Raw genomic sequence first — 24256 nt, forward strand, 5'->3', positions numbered from 1 at the left:
CTCATCAGAAAATCAGTGTTGTCTCAACCAGGACTTCCAGCTGCACGATGGATTTGGTGTGGCCTAAAAGTTAGGCTCACAACTTGACGTGAGTTGCTGCGAGCGCTCTGCCTGAGACGCAGTTGTTTTTCTGGGGACGGAATGTGATTGCTATGGACAAGGCCCACTCTGGCCTGACAAGAAAATGTACAACATGCTGGAGATGGCGGCCAGAGTGGCGCCGACGTGCCACAGCTCATCCCTGTTGTCAAGTCGGCAAAGATAACCGTGCACCTGCTATCGAGGAGGATGAATCACAACTGCTGGCTCAAAAACCACGGTGAGAAAGTGCCCGTTAACTGAACTTTGTTCATTACAATGTACAAAAAACACACTTCTATCCTAAGGGCCCAGAACAGGTGGAGATACCCAAAGTAAAGGAGGAGCAGGGTTTGCTACTTGGAAAAAAAGGTGGACCCCCAACAACGAGGCCCCTGAGAGCTTTCCCCACCAAGGATCAACATCAACATCGATCGTGACGACCGGCAGTACTCTGCCTGGATCTGGGGCCATGGGGATGCCTTGGACCTGCGGTGGTAGCTATTATAACTTTTTTCCTATCTTTACTTTTCCTTTTCACTCCCTTTCGCCTATCGCATATGGCTTTACAGGCACAAGAATAAAGTTTGTGCTGTTTGATTGAAACTAACCCTGTTGGCGTGTTGGCCGTAATTTTGCACTTTGAGGTCGCACTAAAAGAGCCATCATGAGTCCCGAGTGGACCGTCTCATTTTTAAATTGGCGTAGTCGGCAGGGTCCTGAAAGACAGAGAGGTGCAGGCTGTGTGTGGTCTGTAACAGGGGAAGGACGGTTCGGTCCAGCCGCACCTAGCCCTACATCCCTTTGGATGAGAGGTGCCTAGAAAGCAAGGGGGCCGATCCAAATTTCCCGCACTCCTCACACACCCAATGGACGTGAACTCGAGCTGAGGTTTGGACTCTGGCTGACGGGAGTTAATAATAAGATCTCTTAGTGCAAAAGCGGGAGCTGTGCTCATATGAATGAGGTCGACTACTCGGGGAAGTGAAGGGCGACTGCAGAGAGACTGCATTTGTGGAAACCAAGTTGAGACTCCCGTACTAGATTTTGGTCTCTCCAACCACTCGGGGAAGAGAACGGCGATGCAGGGGCACTGCGTGTGTGGAAACTGAGTTTAACCCCTGCAAAGTGGGTTTGGTCCCTTCGTAATAAGAATGGCAGGAAAAGTTGGTGATCAGTACCCTTTGTTAGTGAAAAATCAAGACTCGTTTTAGGAGCTCTTGTCACAGCATGCTGCCCGGCCGTCCATACCTGGGCGAGATTGGGCTTGAGATAATCGGGCAAATTACCAAAGCGTAGTAGATTGAGTGACTTCCTTGCCGAAGGAGGCGAGGGTAAAATCTGGCAGAGTCAAAGCCACAGTTTGGCTTATTCTGGGTGCAAGTCTGGTACCGGCAGCAGGGGACCATGTTAAGTGGTGTGACCAGGAGCAACAGATTATTGAGTTTCTCCAGCATTTGGTGGAGGTCCTTCGAGAGCGAGTATCCACCCTCCAAAAGCAGCTGCAGGAAGAAAAGGAGCAAAATCTCTTACTAAAATCTATCTAGAGGAAAAAATATCCAAAGAATTCAGCACTTTGAAGTGAGACAGATCTGAAGCCTGAGGAAAGAGGTTTTTGACAGATAAGCCAGACATATTCTCAGAAGGAGTTACAAGAAGCGAGGGATCACACTAGCAATCACCGTCGGGTGAGACCTTTCGTTAAAAAAGAATATTTTTATTTGAATGACAAGGATAGAGAACCAAAAATTACAACTAAGGACTTGCTGTACATCGCTAACTGAGCTTGCCAAACTGGTGCAGGAATATGGGTGCCTTGCCAAAAAATCCGAGAGGGTGTACACGAGAGGGTGTGGCATGTGTCACTAACCAGGGGAGATCATATTCAGCTAAGGGAAAAGGAGGCTGAGGGACACTGGGGTCTTTGCTTCTCACTCCCTTGCATTTCACTGACATGATCAGTACCTCACTGCTTTAACTTTGCACTCTTTGTTTGCTCAGTCACGAGCTGCAAATAGGGGTGTCTCTCATGCATGTGCCCCACACTGGGTCAGTCCTACACAAGAATGTTTTCACTGAAAGCCTTGCCGTGAACTCTGTCCAGCCGTGAGATACTGTTAGAACAGCACAAGAGATTCCGTCTGTCACTCCTAAACAGCACCTCTCTCTACTGCTTCTAGGTATTCTAGGCCAACACTCTAGTATTACAGTGTCCTGGAGACAGGAGAACTGAAACACTGGTACCTGAACCCCAGCAGGCCCAGTACCTGTCTGCAGGTAACCTGGAGCTCCTCACGACACGAGCCTGAACTTTGCCCTTCGTGCGGATGTTTTCCGTGTGGTGTCTGGGTGATGGGAGGGCTGGCTCAGAGCAGCGGTGCTGTTTGAGCAGCACGTTTTGGCAAAGCAGGCAGGTTTCCTTAGCTTCCCAGTGGAGAGGGACCCTGTACTCCCACAGCCAGTGTGGAGGTACCCACCCACGTGCATGGGACAGGGCGCCTGCGTCCAGCCCGGTAACTGGAGGCGCCTCCCAGCCCACAAGGGCCATCAGGGAAAGAGTTTCTGCTTCCGGGACCTGGGAGGTGTCCGCTGGGAAGGGGCAAATACTCCAGTGCGGAAGAGTGTTTTCCCTCACATTCCAGTACATGGTTATCCCTACAAAGCGCTGTTTGGATGCAGAGAAGCTGTGCTCTGAAGCCTGCGTGCCCTAGAAGGGACACTGCTCTTCCAGTCATGTGGGCTGCCCGGACTGGATGGCAGGAGCAGGGCCCCAGGCCCGTTTGTCCACAAACCCCTCCGAGCCGGGCTCTGGTCACCTAGGCCAGCGTTGGGGCATGGGGGTCACAGAAAGGCACTGGGAGAAGGGGGTACAGCAGCAAACAGAAAGTGTTTCAAGGAAAGAGGGATTGATTTGTTTTTAGAAAGAGTTGATGGAGGCCTGCTAGCGCCGCCTCCGGGGTGGCCTCTTGCGGGGCTGTGGAGAGTCCTGGGGGCTGGCAGCCCTCCTCTTTGGGGGGCGCCGAGCCCGCGTGGTTGAGCTGTCCCTGCTCCGTCTGGGAGCAGAAGTGCTCCGGTTGCAGCCCTGGGTAGAGGGTCCTGCGGCTGCTGCCTCCCCTGGTTCCTCCCGGGGCTGCTCCTGCTCTGCAGAGACGGGCCCAGATGAGGGGCAGCTGGGACCCCCGTGGACTGCAGCCTCCAAAGGACCATTTTCCTCCTCCACAGTGGACACTATGGGGCTGCCAGAAGAGCTGCTGGAGCTGCAGGTGGGAGCCTCCTCATCGGAGGAGCTGAAACTGCATCTGCTAGAGCTGGAGCTGGTAGAGCTGGTCCTGCTGGAGTTGGAGCTGGAGGAGCTTGTGCTCCTGGAGCTTGAGGTGCTGCTCCTGGAGCTGGAGGAGCTGGAGCTGGCCGCAGAGCTGCTGTCCTCCTCTCCAGTAGTGTTCAAGCGTATCAGCCTCCCAGCCTCCTCACTGCACTGCTCCACAATGATGTTGATGAGGCCGTTGACCAGTTCTTCTGTATGTTCCCGGAGGCTGTCCCGCAGCGTGTGGACCATGACTTGCGCATTCAGGCCATAGGTGCAGAGTGTGTGCACGATCAGGCACTGTACACTGTTTACCTGCCACCAGCGAGCCCCAAATATCTGCTGCAGCATGAGGTTCAGCCAGGGCAGCACAGGATCAAGGAGAATTTCGTGTCTTCGGAAGAGTCGTGCCCAGACCTCGGGCAGGAGCCCACCCACTGCTTCTGATCCCGCAGCCCCCTGCTCAGCCGAGGACGGCATCCCCTGCTGAGAAGATGGAGGTGATGCCGCAGCATGATGGGGGCTGTTTTCAGCCAGGCTGTCAGGAGCTGTTCCTGCCTGGCTGCTGGCATCTCGGGACTCTTCAGACGATCTGAAGACATACCGTATGTAGTCATTTTCTCCCCGCACAGAAAACTTGACAGACTCTACTGGTCTTCTGCAAAGGGGGCACACTGCTTTCTCTGTTATCCACCGCAGGATACAGCCCAAGCAAAACTGGTGCTGACAGGGCATCACATGAGCAACGCCATCTTGAGCGTCGTGGCAGATGGGGCAGCTCCACTCTGTCTCCGTGGCCATGTTTGTGCTCTGCACTGCGTTGGGGAGAGCTGAGGATGAGGAGCTGCTCCTTCTCCCTGGCAGCGACGCTGCTCTCACACTCTGCATAATAGGGAGAGGCCATGGTCACTGTCTGGGACCTCCCGTGTCCCAGGGAGGGTGGGGGACTACAATGTGCCCAGGACCCTCATGAGGGGCACTTCCCGGGCTCCCCAAACCCCAGCAACTGACCCAGGTCACCCATAGGGGATGTTTCCCCGCACAGCTCACCTCCGCTGCTGCAAGCGTGCGCCGCAGTGCCCGGCTGCCTGAACCAGGCAGGGCCGGATAGGAACAACGGGAATGGCTCTGGGATGGGCACCGAGAGTTGCCGAAGACAACCCCCGAAGTACCACCCAAAACCAGGAAAAGACTCGCTCTACCCTCCAGACCTCGCACACACGCTCGGCAGGAGTACAGGCTTGAGCCAGACTGGGCCAGGCTCTGCCCGCGCCTGAATTTAAGCAGTGAGGGGGCGTGAAGTCACGTTCCATCGCTCAGTGACATCACCATCCACCGCTCAAAGAGTTCACGTTCCACCGGACGGTGACATCACTGTGGGCCATCTGCCCCCACAGGCACACAGCATCAGCCACAACTAGGGAGGTAGGAGCTTTCCTGGAGGTGGCTGGACACCTGCCTGCCGATGGGAAGTGGTGAATGAATTCCCTGGTTTGCTTTGCTTGGTGATGGACTTCTGCTTCACCTATGAAACCATCTCAGACTGTGTACTCTGGTCCCGATCAGGGCTAAGCTACAACAGTTATTGTGGCACCCAACGTGGGGCTCAAAGGGTTGAGATAACAGATCTGACTTCCGTTGCTTGAAACAATTTTGTTTATTCGCACTTATTGTATTGGTTGGCAGTTATTGGTCATGATGTTGCAGTGGTTAGTTATGTTCTTGTGTTGTCTACGCTCTTGTCTGTACTGTGTGTTTCCGGTGGTGGTGTTCATCGCCTCAGGGAAAATGATGAGAATTATCCTTTTGTTATACTATGCAATGTCAATCTATGACATGGTGACATCAGTGGCCTTAAATTGGTATTCGTATGCGGACAGCTTCCCAGGTTCTTTCACTGCCAGGGTAGTTACATCACTTTTTGAGAACTTTGAATCTCTGGGGGATATTCCAGCCACTGTGATGTTGTTGTTATGCGTCTTGATTGTGTGCCAAGTCTTGGGTAGGGTTGCAAAACCCACTTCCGAAACAGCCTCAAGGAGATCTGATTTTAGGTGAAAATAGCCAATAATTTGAATTGCTTGATGTCAGTTCCTCTATAGTACTGTATGTCATTATCTAGCTGTTGTGTGTCCCTCTTTGCTTCCTCCTGCTCCACGCCCTGAGAGACTTATGTTGTATCAAATGTATTATAGTAAAACTCACCTAGATCAACCAAGAAGGAACTTTGACCAAAGTGAAAAAAAAAGCAGCAGTGATGGAACCAGAACTGCCTCTGGCAACTAACACCTAGCAACGGATCTTCAGTCTGCAGACCATGAACACGCTAAATCACTCGCACCAGATACACCACCTGAGCGACCATTGCGTTGTTTGTCCTGTGCTGAGAGACTGTTATGACAGAGGGAGCCCAAAGTTATGGACTGGATAACCTCGGCAGACATTTTGGAGGGACGGGCCATGGACTAAGGGAGTTACATCTGTGTGTATGTGCACAGGTAGATCAGAGAAAGAAAAAGTTGATGATTAATTGGAAAGTGTAGGATCTGGGCATGATGTAGACGGTATGGAATAAGGGGTGGATAATGTCCTGGTGCTGGCTAGGACAGAGTTAATATTCACCTGAGCTGGGAGGAGAACCGGAGCTGGTGGCCCCTATGGCTGGGGCACCCAGCTGGGATAGGTTCCTAATTAGCTAGCAGCTGGGGTAAGTTTTCCCAAATTAGCCAAAGGGCTGTTCCATCCCATGGGACATCATGCTCAGGATAGAAGTGAGGAGGGTGGTAAAGGGAGCCTCCTGCTCCGTGGCAAGGAAGTGGGTGTTGATGTTTGTTGGAAGCCACTGTACTCTATTTGTTTTCCATCACTGTTTTGGTTTTTTCTGTTATTGCTCTTAAATTGTTTGTTTGTTTGTTTCATCTCAACCCAAGTGGTTTTGCTGCCTTTTGTTTACAAATTCTCCCTTCTGTCCCACTGGAGGGTGAGGGGAGCGGGAGAGAGACTGTGTAGTCTGGTCCCGATCAGGGCTGACCTGCGACAGTCACACAGGAGCCCACGGCAGGACACTGATTCACAACAGTTTCTGAGATTCATGATCACATCCGCAAGCGAGAACTCCTCTTTCTGCCCCAAGTCCCCTTACTCACTGAATGCAAAGCCTGCAGCCCAGCCTGGGAGAGTGCTTGGGCTCTTGTCACAAAGGCTGCTGAGGAGAAATTTAGCGATAAGCCAGTTCTTTCTTCCATGGCTGTCGCTTTCACTGAACGCTTATGGAAAGGCTGTCTAATACACACTGTCTAGCACACCGTCCCGCGGTCAAAAGCCATTTCCCCTCCAGAAATGTGCCGATGGTGGCACTCCTGAGCCCAGGAAGTCAGTGCCGTTGCCAAATGCAGCCTCTGGTGAATACAGCAGCCTGTATTCATCAGCGCGTGTAGGATCTTCATTATATCAGCAGTTATCCTAACACCCTCTATCAGCTGGGAGTTGCTCTGGGCCTGCAAGCAGAAAATCTGCATCCCTCCTCAGCTGTTCCTGATTTTGTGGTGTAGCTTTCTGTGTGCTCATTACCTACTTTGCATTAGATGAAGAAGAAATACCTCAGAAGGGATATTAACTATGGAGTGTGAGAAAAAAAAGGTAGACATTGTTTATTTATGTCAGCAGCAGGAGAGACCTGCACTTCTTCTCGTGCTGCAGGTTTTGAGTCAGTTGTGAAGCAGGGAGCTTCTTTCAACCTCATCTCATTCTATTATATTATTATCTGCCTTTGTAAGGAGATCGAACAGAAAGTCGCTCTTTGTGCTTTGAATCCTGCAGCCCCCGTAAGATCCTGGATGTTTCTTTGTGAGAGACGGTGTCGAATGTTTGTCTCAACATTGTCGAAGCATCACACCACCACCTAAACAATGGTACATCAGTCAAACCATAGGACTGGAGTCTTCCTGTCTTCCTGCAAGATGATTCCCTTATCTTGCAAGCCAGTCAAGCCACAGGACTGGAAGCTTCCTGTTTTTTCCTCCTATTTTCCCACGAACCTGAATGCAGAGCTGATTCTGCAGAATTTAGCCTTACCCCTACATTTGCACCCAGACCCAGGCCAGAAAAACAGAGGGGCCCAGAGACGGTATTGGGCATGCGTATCACCACCAGGTGAGGGGTGCGGCCAAGCAAACCCGCTCTTGGAATATGTGACGTGGATAAGACGAACGATAAAAGGACAGAAACGACCAACATTGGACGGAACATTTCCCCACCGAGTCAACTGGACTGTCGGGACGCCGCAGCTCCGTGGTGGTAGCTATCGCAACTGAAACTCTTTTGCCTCTTTCCTTTCCTTCTCTCCTTTCGCTTGCCCTTGCAAACTTCTTGTCAGGTTAATAAAGTTACCTGGCACTTGACTGCGTTTTCAGTCTTAATTCTGTTCCCGAGAATACGAGCAAAACCACGCTCTGGTGTGTGAGAGGTTGGTCTAGCCGCCCTTAGCCTCCCAGACTCGTCTGAGGTGGCTAGAACGCAAGGGGGCCTTCCTCTCATCCAAAATCGGAGCGTGACATTCTTACAGGTTGAAATCTTCCTGAAAGGTCAAGGAACTTGCTTGTGGTGTGCTGCAACTTGCATTTCCACATGCGGAAAACACTAGGGAAAGAAAAGAACAAAAAGTGATCTTTAACTTTCTTTCTCAGGGAAAAGCCATTGGACTTAGGAGTGAATAATCCCTCCTTTTGCCAGATCTTTCATAATTTTTTTTCTGACACACAAAGGTGGTAGGAATAGACCAGAGATTTCCCTCAGCACTTCACACGTGGTTTCACTCAACAAATCATCCACCCACCAGCCAGGCCACAGCATGAGCTTTCCCCGAGCTCCCAGCGGCCCCTGTCATCTGCCCAAGCAGAGATGCTGCTCTCCTGCTCACACAGACTGTCCGCACTGCCTGGCAGGACCAGTTTCCCAGGCCCGTTTCCCACAAAACCCTCCCAACAGGGCAGCAGGGGCCTTGGCCAGCACTGGGGCATGGGGTTGGGGACAGTCACCGGGAGAAGGTGAAGAAAGCAGCACCCAGAAAGCCTGATTCAAGGACAGAGGGAATTTTTTTTTTTTTTTTTTTTTTTTTAAAGAGTTGATGGAGGCCTGCTACCGCCGCCTCCGGGGTGGCCTCTTGCGGGGCTGTGGTGAGTCCTGGGGGCTGGCAGCCCTCCTCTTTGGGGGGCGCTGGGCCCGCGCGGTTGAGCTGTCCCTGCCCCGTCTGGGAACAGAAGTTCTCCGGTTGCAGCCCTGGGCAGAGGGGCCTGCTGCCGCTACCTCCCCTTGTTCCTCCTGGCGTTGCTCCTGCTCTGCAGAGACGGGCACAGGTGAGGGGCAGCCAGGACACCCCTGGACTGCAGCCTCTGAAGGACCATCTTCCTGCTCCACGTTGGACACTGCGGGGCTGCAGGAAGAGCAGCTGGAGATGGGAGTCTCCCCACTGGAGTTGGTGGAGCTGGAGATGCTGGAGTTGGAGCTGGAGATGCTTGCACTAGTGGAGCAGATGCTGGCTGCAGGGCTGTTGTCCTCCTCCCCAGCAGTGTTGCAGCAAATCAGCCTCCCAGCCTCTTCACTGCAGCGCTCCACAATGACATTGAAGAGGTCACGGACCAGTGGTTCCGTAAATTCCCCGAGGCAGTCCTGCAGTATGTCGAGCATGACTTGCTCATTCGGACCATACATGCGCAGGAAATGCAGGACCAGGCCCTCTATACTGTTTACGTGCCACCACCGAGCCCCTAAGATCAGCCTCAGTACAGCACGCAGCGAGGGCAGCACGGGATCAAGAAGACTTTGTTGTCTCTGGAAGAGTCCTGCCCAGACCTCGGGCTGGAGCCCACCCACTGCCTCTGACCCTGCAGCCCCCTGCCCAGCCGAAGAGTGTACCCACTCCGGATAAGGAGGGGATGCTGCAGGGTCCTGGGGGCTGTTTTGGGCCAGGCTGTCAGGGGCTCTTCCTGCCTGGCCGCTGGCGTCTTGTGACTCTTCACGGCTTCTGATGACGCACCGTAGGTAGTCATCTTCTCCCCGCACAGAAAACCTGACGATCTCTATTGGTCTTCCACAAATAGGACATTCCGAGCTCCCCCTTATCCACCGCAGGATGCAGCCCACACAAATCTGGTGCTGACAGGGCATCAAATGAGCAACGCCATCTCGAGCGTCGTGGCAGATGGGGCAGCTCCACTCCCTCCCCATGGCCATGTTTGTGCTCTGCCCTGGGTTGGGGAGAGTTCAGCTGAGCAGCTGCTCCTTCTCCCAGGCACTGACTCTCCCAAAGGCTTTAACACGCTGCAAAATAGGGAGAGGCCATGGTCACTGTCTGAGACATCCCATGTCCCCGGTAGGATAGGGGAGGACAAAATGCACCTCTCCCTCAACAAGGACACTTCCCTGGCTCCCCAAACCCCAGCACCCTTTCCAGACCATCCTAGGCAGATGTTTCCCTGCACAGCTCACCTCTGCTCCTGCAAGCGTGCGCCACAGAGCCCGGCTGCCTGACCCAGGCAGGGCCGGATAGGAACACAGGGAATGGCTCTGGGATGGGCACCGAGAGCTGCCCAAGACAACCCCCGAAGTACCACCCAAAACCAGGAAAAGACTCGCTCTACCCTCCAGACCTCGCACACACGCTCAGCAGGAGAACAGGCTTGAGTCAGACTGGGCCAGGCTCTGCCCGCGCCCGAATTTAAGCAGCAAGGGGCATGAGGTCACGTTCCATCGCTCAGTGGTGTCACCATCCACCACTCAAAGATTTCACATTCCACCAGACGGTGACATCACTGTGGGACATCTGCCCCCACAGGCACACAGCATCAGCCGCAGCTAGGGAACTGGCGCTTGACATCAAGGGCTGCAGATCACTTTTCCCCCATCAGGACAGCCTGGCAGGGGGGCGGGTGGCCAGAGAGGTCTTTGCCATCTCTGTGCTTGGGGGTTTCAAGCTGCAGCTGGACAAAGCCAGTCGGCACCTGGGCTGATCCCTGGGCTGACCTTGCTTTGGCAGCAGCTTTCTCCAGACTCCTCCCAAGCTCCCCTTCATCCACATCCCTTCTGTCATCTTACCCTGATCCCGTGCAAAGTACCAAGTCTGGCAGAGTCCATGTCTGCAACTTTCCAGGGAAAAAAGAAAATCCCCTTCATTGTCTTCATCTTCTGCATTTCCATGGCACTCACCAGTTTAGTGTCTGCCTGCTTTGCAAAGGGTAAAGTTCTCCACTCATCCCGCCTCCCTGGGACGCAGCAGTTCAGTGCCACATCCCCGCGGTGCAGAGGAACAGCTGGGCTGGAACTCCACAACTCTCTGCAACTGGTTATGCACATCAGTTGACCTGCACCTTTGCCCTGTGTTGGGTTCTTCCCCCAGCACCAGCTCTGCTGACAAAAGGGGGCTTGAGAGGGCTCCTGTGGCACAGTTTCTACAAGACACTGCTGCAGTATTTCTTATTTCATCAGCAATGGAAACTTCTCTCCCTTTCACGGAGTTACAGTTGCCGTGGGAGGGGATCGCATGGGTCTGGCGGTTAAAACCTCATGAGATGACACTCCATGTTTTTTATTCCCAATCCTTCTTGCATAGATCAATGCCAGAGATAATGCATTCAGCCATTTCACGCCAGTCTCTGACTAAATCTTTGCTAAGCTGGTTTTCAAATTGGAGTTCTTATTTTCGCAGGCCCACTGATACTTTCGTTCTATTTGTAGGGCTGCACAAATTTTGTTCATCACTCATCTTGTAAAAGGGGTTCTCCTATTGTTATTTAGCGTTAGGGGAACACCAAATTAAGGTTTAGTTCTCTCAGCAACATTTTTTGCAACAGATGTTTTGTCTGCATATTTACAAGGATAGCCCTCTACCCATCCTGATAATGCATCTAAAAGGATAAGGACATACTTACAATTACAGCACTGAGACATTTGAATGAAGTAAATTTCCAGATTTACAAACGATCTGCACCGTTTAGGGTGTGGAGCTATACCTGTCTCCTCCTGCTGTCCTGTGTTATGTGCTAAACAAACTGGGCAGCTGCTGACGCCGAAGTCACGGACACTGCTGACGACCAATATGATCAAGCAAATGCCAATTTATTGTTGATACATCCCGGTTAATATAGCCCTTCTAGTTCCCTATCATGCGCAAGCTCTCTACTAATTGGCTAACTATATCATGCACGCGCTCCTAGCTAAAATACGATTCGTTAAGTCTCTTTGTTCACGCGCACGGCTCTCTCCACCTGCACCCTGCTTCACGTTCAGCCCCCAGTCACCTATGCCAGCTGTTTTCCTTCTTCTCAAGGCTGCTTCGTTTACTTTCTCACAGGAAGCTTCATTACTTTCTCACAGGCGGCCTCATTATTTTCTCACAGGTGGCTTCAGTACTTTCTTACAGGCAGCTTCAGTACTTTCTCACAAGCGGCTTCAGTGATGTCCTTGAGGCCTGCTGCTCACAAACATAACAATTCCATTCGGTCTGGATTGTTCACTAAGTGCCCCTGGTACTCCAGGTATCCAACAGGCAGCTGCTACGTACTGTTGAGCTGTACTTGAACTATGTGGAGAAAAGTCAGTCTTGTCATTACCTGCAGCATCGTCTGTGCCAGTGCCTGTGCAGAGACATCGACTGTGCCAGACTCTGTTTGTCCTTGAAGAGGAAGGTTCTGGAGTGACCTGCATTTAAAAGCTGGGATCCAGCAGCCTCCAACACCACGGGAGCCTGCAGAGGATTTTCGTCAGGCCAGAGCAGCAGCCGTGGGTACCTGCTGGTGCCAGAGAGGACAAGGAGCAGCAGCTGGACCGACTGTGCCTGAGCAGGCAGTTACAGAGCTTTTGTACCTTTAAGTGACAGCATGTGTCTTTCATGGAACAGCGGTGCATGTCAGATGAGCAGGACACAGTGAGGAGTGTTTCCTATGGGTTTCATAGGAGGGAGCTCTAGACGGCTAGGTAAGGAAGCTCTGGACACATTGTCCTTTTACAAAGAGCACACTCCTTCGGTTACTGGATGGTGCTGTCTCGGAGAAGCCATTGGGTCATGCTGCAGATATTTTCTAGCTTGTGGGGCTTTGCAGGAGCACAAGGCATTAGCTATTTTACTACTGCTCTACTGAAAGGCCAGCTGGGACTTGGGGCATCTTCACTCAGTGCCTGATTCAGGCACTTAAGGCAAAAGTTCTTGCGGTATCTATAGTGCTTTTCAGACGTTTCATGGAAGTCTGGAACATTCTACAAATGTTGGTATTGTCTCATAGGAGTACCAAATTTCAAAATTGCAAGTCACCAGAAGTCAGAGTGAGAAAGGTGAAAACAATTGATCCCAGCTGAGAACTGCGGTTATCTTGGCAGGACCTTGTTCTTGCACAGACTCGCAGGGGTGGATTGACTGCACAGGTATGTGATGCAGCCCTGGTGCTACAGCTGCCTCTCTTCAGGGAGTACTTCTGTACCTATAGCCCACGGTGTTGGAAGTGAGGGGGTGTGTAAGAGAATCCACTTGCATGTGGGAAATAAAAAAGCACCAGAACTTCAGTAGGACATGTAGCTAATGTATGAGTAAATAAATGTACATGTATTCGGAGGGGAGTGCTCAGAAATGTTTTACTGAATAGAGTGCATGACCAAAATAGTTTGGAGGTCACTGCTACAGCCATCCCTCTAGGAGCATCTTTGCTTTTGGTTCTCCATGGAAGCATGCCTTGAGTAGTAAAACTCTGGAAAAACAGGTTAATTCCTGATTCCTAATGGGTCGTTCTAATTCAGCAAGTATGTGGGTGTTTCACAGACGGTTCCTATTTACTCCTTTTATTTTTCATGCCATTTATGCTGTGATCAAAGTAAGCATAAGATGCATATGAAGTATGCCCAGGCTATTTCTGCTTTCAGGAGCATTTCTCCCCCAGCTTGCCTGCATTTCAGGATGTGCTTATTAGGGTTTTCTCTTTCCTTGGTCCATATGGTTTCTTGCACAATTCCAAACTGGCATCTGAACTATGCCCTGCATCTAATTCTAAGCAGTACTAGCAAAAAGGTAATTATCAAAAAGAAGTGATCTTATCTTAGACCTATCTGGGATTTTTGTCTGAGTTAAAGGCATACTCTCCAGCTTTGCCCAGAATACCACTGCAGCCAGTTATCCCTTGGTCAACGTCAAGCTGATTGTAATGGCAAATGTGACTAAGTATGAAAGTGTCACAGCAGCAGAGAGGAAAGGAAAAAGCAGGAGAAATGGATCTGCCAGAGATAATTGCAGTTACTGACCTGGGAAATGAGTTTGAATTTCAGAGTTATAGGGATGGGAAATGTCATCTTTTATGCACAAAGAACAAATGTCCTACTGTTGTGAATTTTGCCTTTGTTGAATCAGAAAAAGATATAACACATCTGAAAACCCGAGGAGTTTTGTCCTTCCACATGTCCTGGTCTGGTTTAGAAGACGATATTATTGCATTTGACAACTATTTCTCTTCTAGCTCTCAGTTTTCACTGAGTTTTCAGGTCTATAATTTTGTGACCAAAACTAGCCCTTCCCTGCCCCAGGAGGAGCCAGCTGTCTGAGCGGGAGCTGGGTTACACAGCTGGGCGCCCAACTCCCAGCCCAGCGCCAGTGCTGGCAGAAGCCACTCTCTGAGGATTAACCTGAAACGCAGGCAAACAGCCGTCTCAAAAACGCAGGCGATTTAAAAGTGCTTAAGACTTCTGCAGGCACCCTGTCCCCAGCCAGAGGACAGGCACAGACTGTGGTCCAGTGACGCAGCCGTGTCCCCAGCGCCCCAGGGCAGCCGCGTGCTCCAGAATCCTGGGTGCTGGAGGAGACCTCAGGGGGTGGAGACAGACGTCCAGAAACCCTGGACTCCCCACCACATCCAGGACCTTGGCAGCTGTGGGGTAAGCGGCAGTAATGCACACGTACTGCGTTCGTTGTCATGTCCCACCTCTCGCTCTGGCATCCACGGCCTCTGTACCCGTACATTTATTTGGAAACCGCTATTCATTTTCTTTACTTTCTTTTTACACAGACAGTGACCTGTTTAGTATACCCTGTTGAATGAATCACAGTTGAGACTTCTCTGGTGGGATACAAATGTACACACACATTTATACTCCATAAAAAGAAAATAATACTATATTTTACTTCTTCGGCCTAACGCATTAACAAATAGTTTTGGAAAGAAAGAAAATTTTTACCTGGAAATGGGAAAGATAGCACATATACTTGGCTGCTTTCCCTTTCATTGTTGGTTTAAAGGGGACAGTGATCTTCTGCTGCCCTTAAATATGATTCATTTTGTTCAGGCCATAAGACTATGTGATTTGTGTGTACTCCATCCTTCTAGTGCAGGATCCATACCAACGAGAGGGGCAAATAACATTGAAGTGATCTGTTGAGTATTTTTTTCAGAAGCACTCCTCATTGGTACAATTTTTTTTTGTTTGCTATCGATGTCAAACTGAGTCAAATTAGACCCACAGTGAGAGCTGGAACCTCCCCCCTAAAACATCACGACTCAGCATTTAGCTGCAACTGTTTATGCGCATTGGTTTATGCACATTTACCACGGTTTTGTTGCCACTTTCCTTCAGGAAACAAAGTCACATCAGGAGCAGAAGAAATACCTGATCCTTCCTGTAAGTTCAAATCTACCTGGAGCTGCACCTCCCTAGGAGTATGTATACGAAAAATACTTATGCTTTATGAACACAGATCAGTGAGTCAGGAAGACGAGAACAAAGTTACGCCTAACCTTGCTGTAAAAAATAGGCGAAACTGCATATTTTATGCAAAATTATTTAAGCTGGCAGTCTTCAGTCTCAGCACAGTGCTGTCATGTTTATCAATGCTTGCTCCAAAGAAGGCTCAGCCATTTATAACAAGCCCAGTTCTCGTCACATTTTCTGTAGCGGAAGAGTTGTTCTTTTCAGGGCCAATGAGAATGGGTCCACTTTAAAGAAATCAATGTCCGGGGGATGAATGAAAGCAACACAGAGCTGCACTGAGTGCTTGCCTTGATTCCAAAATGTTTTGACAGACGTGACACTGATAGGCAGAGAAAAGCTGATGTGACTGTAGATAAATAAATAATCATACATTAAAATATGCATAAAGAAAAAAACATGTATAAGCACATAAAATGCAGGTTCACTGCCTCTGGTATGTTTGCTTACCTAAAGTCCGCCACAGCAAGTGCTGTGCATAATAATTATCCATCACCGCTGGCTGGCACAGAAATTGTCCTGTAATAGTGGAGGAGGATTTCTCCTGAGTTGCACAGGTGTTTGTCACAGTTTCTCCAGTTGTAGCACTGTACAGTGCACTGTATCCAAGTGTGTCTTTAAGCGCAGCGACCGTCTCTTGCTGATGGTAAAAGGGGACAGAAGGTACCCGATCTTCCCAACGGCATTTGGATGCAGCCAACACACAGAGAGCAGCAAAAAGTCCGTAGCAAAAGGGTGAGGGCTAACGGCCTGTAACTCTGTGCCACGGCTGCCAAGTGTGGGGCATGCTCCTGGGTGGGCGCTGGGGCAGCTGAGCCCTAGATCTCGTGGTGTCAGATGCTCTCCACCCATATTCACAGTTAGCGCTTGCTCCAAACGCAAAAGAGAGAGAGGGGCTAAAATGTCAACCAAAAGCCCAAATGGAATTATTTGCCTGATTTGCCTGACTTTAATTTTAATATCCCCAAAGGAGGTCATAGAAGACAGGACGGAAATCAGTTCCCCTTATCTGGTAACCTCTCACCGCCACTCCTGAACACTTTGCCAAAGTACTAAGAATTTTTTTGTTGTAATCTTTAGCCATTTTTCTAGTATCTTGATACTGCCAGTGGTTTCACAAGCATCTTTTTCGAATACACAGGCTGAGGGTTCTCTGTACATTTGCCTATGAAGGGAGAAATGTTGGCCTGTGTTTGTGTCTAATACCTCTTCGGTGTAAAAACATACAGGGTCCAACTCCAATTCCTGCATTCCAGTAAGGGAGCTACTGCCGTGTAAGGTGTAAGAGCTGAGGGTGAGGAGCTGCTCCTTCTCCCTGGCACTGACACTGCCAAAGAGTGTCACACACTGCAAAATAGGGAGAGGCCATGGTCACTGTCTGGGACATCCCATGTCCCAGGTAGGATAGGGGAGGACAAAATGCACCTGTCCCTCAACAAGGACACTTCCCTGGCTCCCCAAGCCCCAGCACCCTTTCCAGACCACCCTAGGCAGATGTTTCCCTGCACAGCTCACCTCTGCTCCTGCAAGCGTGCGCCGCAGTGCCCGCCTGCCTGACCCAGGCAGGGCCGGATAAGAACACGGGAATGGCTCTGGGACGGGCACCGAGAGCTGCCCAAGACAACCCCCGAAGTACCACCCAAAACCAGGAAAAGACTCGCTCTACGCTCCAGACCTCGCACACACGCTCGGCAGGAGTACAGGCTTGAGCCAGACTGGGACAGGCTCTGCCCGCACCCAAATTTAAGCAGTGAGGGGCGTGAGGTCACGTTCCAGCGCTCAGTGATGTCACCATCCACCGCTCAAAGATTTCACGTTCCACCAGACGGTGACATCACTGTGGGCCATCTGCCCCCACAGGCACACAGCACCAGCCGCAGCTAGGGAGTTGGCGCTGGACATCAAGGGCTGCAGATCACTTTTCCCCCATCAGGACAGTCTGGCAGGGGGGCGGGTGGCCAGAGAGGTTTTGGCCATCTCTGTGCTTGGGGGTTTCAAGCTGCAGCTGGACAAAGCCAGTCGGCACCTGGGCTGATCCCTGGGCTGACCTTGCTTTGGCAGCAGCTTTCTCCAGACTCCTCCCAAGCTCCCCTTCATCCACATCCCTTATGTCATCTCACCCTGATCCCGTGCAAAGTACCAAGTCTGGCAGAGTCCATGTCTGCAACTTTCCAGGGAAAAAAGAAAATCCTCTGCATTGTCTTCATCTTCTGCATTTCCATGGCACTCACCAGTTTAGTGTCTGCCTGCTTTGCAAAGGGTAAAGTTCTCCACTCATCCAGCCTCCCCGGGACGCAGCAGTTCAGTGCCACATCCCAGCGGTGCAGAGGAACAGACAGGTTGGAACCCCAACTGACAAAATACTTCTGCCTGGATCCATGGATAAAGCACACTTGTGAGGGATGTGTGCAGAAGACTCATGATCTTGAGCCAAGCCTTTCTACTGGTCTGGACATTGAATTCTGGCTATTTAACCATTTTGGGAAGAACCGTTCAGCTTTGTGTGTCTCTCACCACCCTGCCAGCAAGTACAGTAGCGGTGGACAAGAATTTGTGAGGGGACACAAGTCACTTTTGAACAGCAGGGTCACCCCGCATTACGCAGTCCCATAGTCTAATACCTATGGTGTCCCAGGTGCCCCCCATATATATATTAGAGATGTTAGCGTCTCGTACGTGAGCGGACACCCAAATCAACAAGCTCTTCAGGTCAGTGTTAGTAATAGCACAGTTCTGTTCCTCTAACACTTTTGTTGGAATCATTAAAACTGATTTATGTTCCTTTGAAGCAGTGCTTCTCGTTGTTCCCAGCAGCAGACACAGCTGCATCTCATCATACTTTAACCCACAACTCCCGAGGCTTTTGACAAAAATTCTAACAATAAATTTCTCCTCGGCTGACATTGAAGACCCCGTCTGCCCTGGCTGCTCCCCTGCATCTGTTGCGCAGATTTAGGTCTCAGGGACTGCGGCTCCTGTCGCCGCTGCTTTATTCTTGGTCTCGGGGACCACAGCTCTGATCTCCGCCACTTGCAGCTCTTGTCTCTGCTGCTTTTTCTTCCAGCCAGGGGCTGCCACTGATCGCTCTCTTTCCACGAGTTAAGGTCCCTGTTTGGGCGCCATATGTGGCAGTAAAAAACACGGACTCCGTGGATGGTGTTCCAGACACCCCTATTGTTAGTCAGCAATAGTCTTTTATAGTTTATCTAAGTTACATGCGAAGTGCACACACTTAATCATCTAATTTGATTGGCAGCAATATACTGTTCACACGCCTTATGCTTCATTTGGGTTGGTTCTAGTTTTTTGGTTGTCTTTCTTATTTTTGCCTTTGGTATTTCCTTATCTTGTTCTAGTTGTTGTTTTTTGTTATTCAGCAAGTGCTGTTCAAGGACATACCCCAAATTCGTCAATGTCAAACAGCTGTGCTGCACTCTCTGCCTCCACACCTTGGACCTGCGGTGTTAACTATTATACCTTTTTTCCTATCTTTACTTTTCCTTTTCACTCCCTTTCGCCTATCGAATGCCGCTTTACAGGCACAAGAATAAAGTTTGTGCTGTTTGATTGAAACTAAACCTGTTGGCGTGTTCGCCGTAATTTTGCACTTTGAGGTCGCACTAAAACAGCCATCACGAGTCCCGAGTGGACAGTGTCATTTTTAAATTGGTGTAGTCAGCAGGGTCCTGAAAGACAGAGAGGTGCAGGCTGTGTGTGGTCTGTAACAGGGGAAGGACGGTTCGGTCCAGCCGCACCTAACCCTACATCCCTTTGGATGAGAGGTGCCTAGAAAGCAAGGGGGCCGGTCCAAATTTCCCGCACACCTCACACACCCAATGGACGTGAACTCGAGCTGAGGTTTGGACTCTGGCTGACGGGAGTTAATAATAAGATCTCTTAGTGCAAAAGCGGGAGCTGTGCTCATATGAATGAGGTCGACTACTCGGGGAAGTGAAGGGCGACTGCAGAGAGACTGCATTTGTGGAAACCAAGTTGAGCCTCCCGTACTAGATTTTGGTCTCTTCAACCACTCGGGGAAGAGAACAGCGATGCAGGGGCACTGCGTGTGTGGAAACTGAGTTTAACCCCTGCAAAGTGGGTTTAGTCCCTTCGTAATAAGAATGGCAGGAAAAGTTGATGATCAGTACCCTTTGTTAGTGAAAAATCAAGACTCGTTTTAGGAGCTCTTGTCACAGCATGCTGCCCAGACGTCCATACCTGGGCGAGATTGGGCTCGAGATAATCGGGCAAATTAGCAAAGCGTAGTAGATCGAATGACTTCCTTGCCGAAGGAGGCAAGGGTAAAATCTGGCAGAGGCAAAGCCATAGTTTGGCTTATTCTGGGTGCAAGTCTGGCAGCAGCAGTAGGGGAACACGTTAAGCAGTGTGACCAGGAGCAACAGATTACTGAGTCGCTCCAGATGAATCAGTCTTCCAGCGGAAGTCCTTCAAGAGACAGTATCCACCCTCCAAAAGAAGCTGCAGGAAGAAAAGGAGCAAAATCTTTGCTAGAATCTATCTTGACAGAAGAATATACAAAGAATTCAGAACTGTGGAGTGAGACAGATCTGGAGCCTGAGGAGAGAGGTATTTGACTGATAATCCCGACATACTCTCAGGAGGAATTACAAGAAGCGAGGGATCACTTTGACAATCACCGTTGGGTGAGAACTTTCGTTAAAAAAAGAATATTTTGATTTGAATTACAAGGATAGAGAACCAAAGATTACAACTAAGGACTTGCTGTACATCGCTACTGAGCTTGCCAAACTGGTGCAGGAATATGGGTGCCTTGCCAAAAAATCCGAGAGGGAGTACGTGTGGTGTGTGTCTCTAACCAGGGGAGATCACTTTCAGCTAAGGGACAAGGAGGCCGAGGGACACTGGGGTCTTTCTGACCACAGGAGATAATCGGGGGGGAATAGGGAATGGGGGTTATGGGCAGTTCATCACATGTCGCTTTCCACTGCTCCTTCCTCCGCAGGGGAAGAACTCCTCACATTCCTCCTCTGCTTCAGTCCCTCCCACGGGTACAGTCCTTCACCAACTGCCCCAGCGTGGACCCTTTTTCCACAGGGTGCAGTCCCTCCGCAACAGGCTGCCCCAGCGCGGGCCCTCTGCTCCTGCGGGGGCCTCCGTGGGCTGCAGGGGCACAGCCGGCCTCACCAGGGGCTGCACCACGGGCTGCAGGGGAATCTCTGCCCGCAGCACCATTGCTGCTCCCCCTCCTCCCTCACTCACCTCGGCGCCTGCAGCCGCTCCTCTCACAAGAAATCCTTCACAATGGGCTCAGGCAGACGCCTCTCCGGTTCCCTTCACAGCTCCTCTCCTCCCATCTCTCGGCCGGGCCCAGTTGGGCCCAGCGGGAGGCCAGAGGCTGAGGGCCACAAGGCCCAAAAGGCTCTCGCCTCCCCCTCTCTACCTCCCGCTTCTGCTTCTTTGTATCTTCTGACTTTTGCTGTTTGGTTTTTTTTTTTTGCCAAGCCTCACAAAAGCCTCACACTTTCCGTCCCAAAACTTCATTCTACATGGAGGGATGTTGTTCTCGTCAGAACAGAATCCCTCGCTGGAGCTGGGAAGCCACCTGTTCTGCCCCTTTCTGGATGTGGCCACAGCAGAGCCACTCCTCCAAATCTTCTTGTGTTGCAGCTTCTCTGTAACATTTCTAACTCCTCGGAGAAGATACAGACACATTTTCTGTCCCACAGGGTGAATCAAGGGCACTGGCTGTGACTACCACAACTGCTCACTGGGGACCTGGCCTTCGCTGGGGCTTTTTACCTCCATCCCATTATTTGCAGAGGACATTTGCTTCTCACTCCCTTGCATTTCACTGACATGATCAGTACCTCACTGCTTTAACTTTAACACTCTTTGTTTGCTCAGTCACGAGCTGCAAATAGGGGTGTCTCTCATGCATGTGCCCCACAGTGGGTCAGTCCTACACAAGAATGTTTTCACTGAAAGCCTTGCCGTGAACTCTGTCCAGCCGTGAGATACTGTTAGAACAGCACAAGAGATTCCGTCTGTCACTCCTAAACAGCACCTCTCTCTACTGCTTCTAGGTATTCTAGGCCAACACTCTAGTATTACAGTGTCCTGGAGACAGGAGAACTGAAACACTGGTACCTGAACCCCAGCAGGCCCAGTACCTGTCTGCAGGTAACCTGGAGCTCCTCACGACACGAGCCTGAACTTTGCCCTTCATGCGGATGTTTTCCGCGTGGTGTCTGGGTGATGGGAGGGCTGGCTAAGCGCAGCAGTGCTGTTTGAGCAGCACGTTTTGGCAAAGCAGGCAGGTTTCCTTAGCTTCCCAGTGGAGAGGGACCCTGTACTCCCACAGCCAGTGTGGAGGTACCCACCCACGTGCATGGGACGGGGCGCCTGCGTCCAGCCCGGTAACTGGAGCCGCCTCCCAGCCCGCAAGGGCCATCAGGGAAAGAGTTTCTGCTTCCGGGAACTGGGAGGTGTCCGCTGGCAAGGGGCAAATACTCCAGTGCGGAAGAGTGTTTTCCCTCACATTCCAGTACATGGTTATCCCTACAAAGCGCTGTTTGGATGCAGAGAAGCTGTGCTCTGGAGCCTGCGTGCCCTAGAAGGGACACTGCTCTTCCAGTCATGTGGGCTGCCCGGAGTGGATGGCAGGAGCAGGGCCCCAGGCCCGTTTGTCCACAAACCCCTCCGAGCTGGGCTCTGGTCACCTAGGCCAGCGGTGGGGCATGGGGGTCACAGAAAGGCACTGGGAGAAGGGGGTACAGCAGCAAACAGAAAGTATTTCAAGGAAAGAGGGATTGATTTGTTTTTAGAAAGAGTTGATGGAGGCCTGCTAGCGCCGCCTCCGGGGTGGCCTCTTGCGGGGCTGTGGAGAGTCCTGGGGGCTGGCAGCCCTCCTCTTTGGGGGGCGCCGAGCCCTCGTGGTTGAGCTGTCCCTGCTCCGTCTGGGAGCAGAAGTGCTCTGGTTGCAGCCCTGGGTAGAGGGTCCTGCGGCTGCTGCCTCCCCTGGTTCCTCCCGGGGCTGCTCCTGCTCTGCAGAGACGGGCCCAGATGAGGGGCAGCTGGGACCCCCGTGGACTGCAGCCTCCAAAGGACCATTTTCCTCCTCCACAGTGGACACTATGGGGCTGCCAGAAGAGCTGCTGGAGCTGCAGGTGGGAGCCTCCTCATCGGAGGAGCTGAAACTGCATCTGCTAGAGCTGGAGCTGGTAGAGGTGGACCTGCTGGAGTTGGAGCTGGAGGAGCTTGTGCTCCTGGAGCTTGAGGTGCTGCTCCTGGAGCTGGAGGAGCTGGAGCTGGCCGCAGAGCTGCTGTCCTCCTCTCCAGCAGTGTTCAAGCGTATCAGCCTCCCAGCCTCCTCACTGCACTGCTCCACAATGATGTTGATGAGGCCGTTGACCAGTTCTTCTGTATGTTCCCGGAGGGTGTCCCGCAGCGTGTGGACCATGACTTGCGCATTCAGGCCGTAGGTGCAGAGTGTGTGCACGATCAGGCACTGCACACTGTTTACCTGCCACCAGCGAGCCCCAAATATCTGCTGCAGCATGAGGTTCAGCCAGGGCAGCACAGGATCAAGGAGAATTTCGTGTCTTCGGAAGAGTCGTGCCCAGACCTCGGGCAGGAGCCCACCCACTGCTTCTGATCCCACAGCCCCCTGCTCAGCCGAGGACGGCATCCCCTGCTGAGAAGATGGAGGTGACGCCGCAGCGTGATGGGGGCTGTTTTCGGCCAGGCTGTCAGGAGCTGTTCCTGCCTGGCTGCTGGCATCTCGGGACTCTTCAGACGTTCTGAAGACATACCGTATGTAGTCATTTTCTCCCCGCACAGAAAACTTGACAGACTCTACTGGTCTTCTGCAAAGGGGGCACACTGCTTTCTCTGTTATCCACCGCAGGATACAGCCCAAGCAAAACTGGTGCTGACAGGGCATCACATGAGCAACGCCATCTTGAGCGTCGTGGCAGATGGGGCAGCTCCACTCTGTCTCCGTGGCCATGTTTGTGCTCTGCACTGCGTTGGGGAGAGCTGAGGATGAGGAGCTGCTCCTTCTCCCTGGCAGCGACGCTGCTCTCACACTCTGCATAACAGGGAGAGGCCATGGTCACTGTCTGGGACATCCCATGTCCCAGGGAGGGTGGGGGACTACAATGTGCCCAGGTCCCTCATGAGGGGCACTTCCCTGGCTCCCCAAACCCCAGCAACTGACCCAGGTCACCCTACGGGGATGTTTCCCCGCACAGCTCACCTCCGCTGCTGCAAGCGTGCGCCGCAGTGCCCGGCTGCCTGAACCAGGCAGGGCCGGATAGGAACAACGGGAATGGCTCTGGGATGGGCACCGAGAGTTGCCGAAGACAACCCCCGAAGTACCACCCAAAACCAGGAAAAGACTCGCTCTACCCTCCAGACCTCGCACACACGCTCGGCAGGAGTACAGGCTTGAGCCAGACTGGGCCAGGCTCTGCCCGCGCCTGAATTTAAGCAGTGAGGGGGCGTGAAGTCACGTTCCATCGCTCAGTGACATCACCATCCACCGCTCAAAGAGTTCACGTTCCACCAGACGGTGACATCACTGTGGGCCATCTGCCCGCACAGGCACACAGCATCAGCCACAACTAGGGAGGTAGGAGCTTTCCTGGAGGTGGCTGGACACCTGCCTGCCGATGGGAAGTGGTGAATGAATTCCCTGGTTTGCTTTGCTTGGTGATGGACTTCTGCTTCACCTATGAAACCATCTCAGACTGTGTACTCTGGTCCCGATCAGGGCTAAACTACAACAGTTATTGTGGCACCCAACGTGGGGCTCAAAGGGTTGAGATAACAGATCTGACTTCAGTTGCTTGAAACAATTTTGTTTATTCGCACTTATTGTATTGGTTGGCAGTTATTGGTCATGATGTTGCAGTGGTTAGTTATGTTCTTGTGTTGTCTACGCTCTTGTCTGTACTGTGTGTTTCCGGTGGTGGTGTTCATCGCCTCAGGGAAAATGATGAGAATTATCCTTTTGTTATACTATGCAATGTCAATCTATGACATGGTGACATCAGTGGCCTTAAATTGGTATTCGTATGCGGACAGCTTCCCAGGTTCTTTCACTGCCAGGGTAGTTACATCACTTTTTGAGAACTTTGAATCTCTGGGGGATAT

General features: G+C 51.6%; 2 protein-coding genes across 2 annotated transcripts; both read right to left on the reverse strand.

Annotated features, from left to right (window-relative positions):
* Positions 1-3019: 3019 nt before the first annotated feature.
* Positions 3020-4183, reverse strand: LOC147596416 (E3 ubiquitin-protein ligase Topors-like). Its single transcript, XM_086771383.1, has one exon. It carries the CDS (start codon positions 4181-4183, stop codon positions 3020-3022), a length of 1164 nt encoding a protein of 387 aa, XP_086627509.1.
* Positions 4184-21944: 17761 nt separating this feature from the next.
* LOC147596417 (E3 ubiquitin-protein ligase Topors-like) lies at positions 21945-23108 on the reverse strand. The gene has a single exon (XM_086771384.1). It carries the CDS (start codon positions 23106-23108, stop codon positions 21945-21947), a length of 1164 nt encoding a protein of 387 aa, XP_086627510.1.
* Between the last annotated feature and the right edge of the window lie 1148 nt (positions 23109-24256).

This window comes from Chlamydotis macqueenii, chromosome Z (genome assembly GCF_036417535.1).
Source record: "Chlamydotis macqueenii isolate bChlMac1 chromosome Z, bChlMac1.mat, whole genome shotgun sequence".
NCBI lineage: Eukaryota > Metazoa > Chordata > Aves > Otidiformes > Otididae > Chlamydotis > Chlamydotis macqueenii.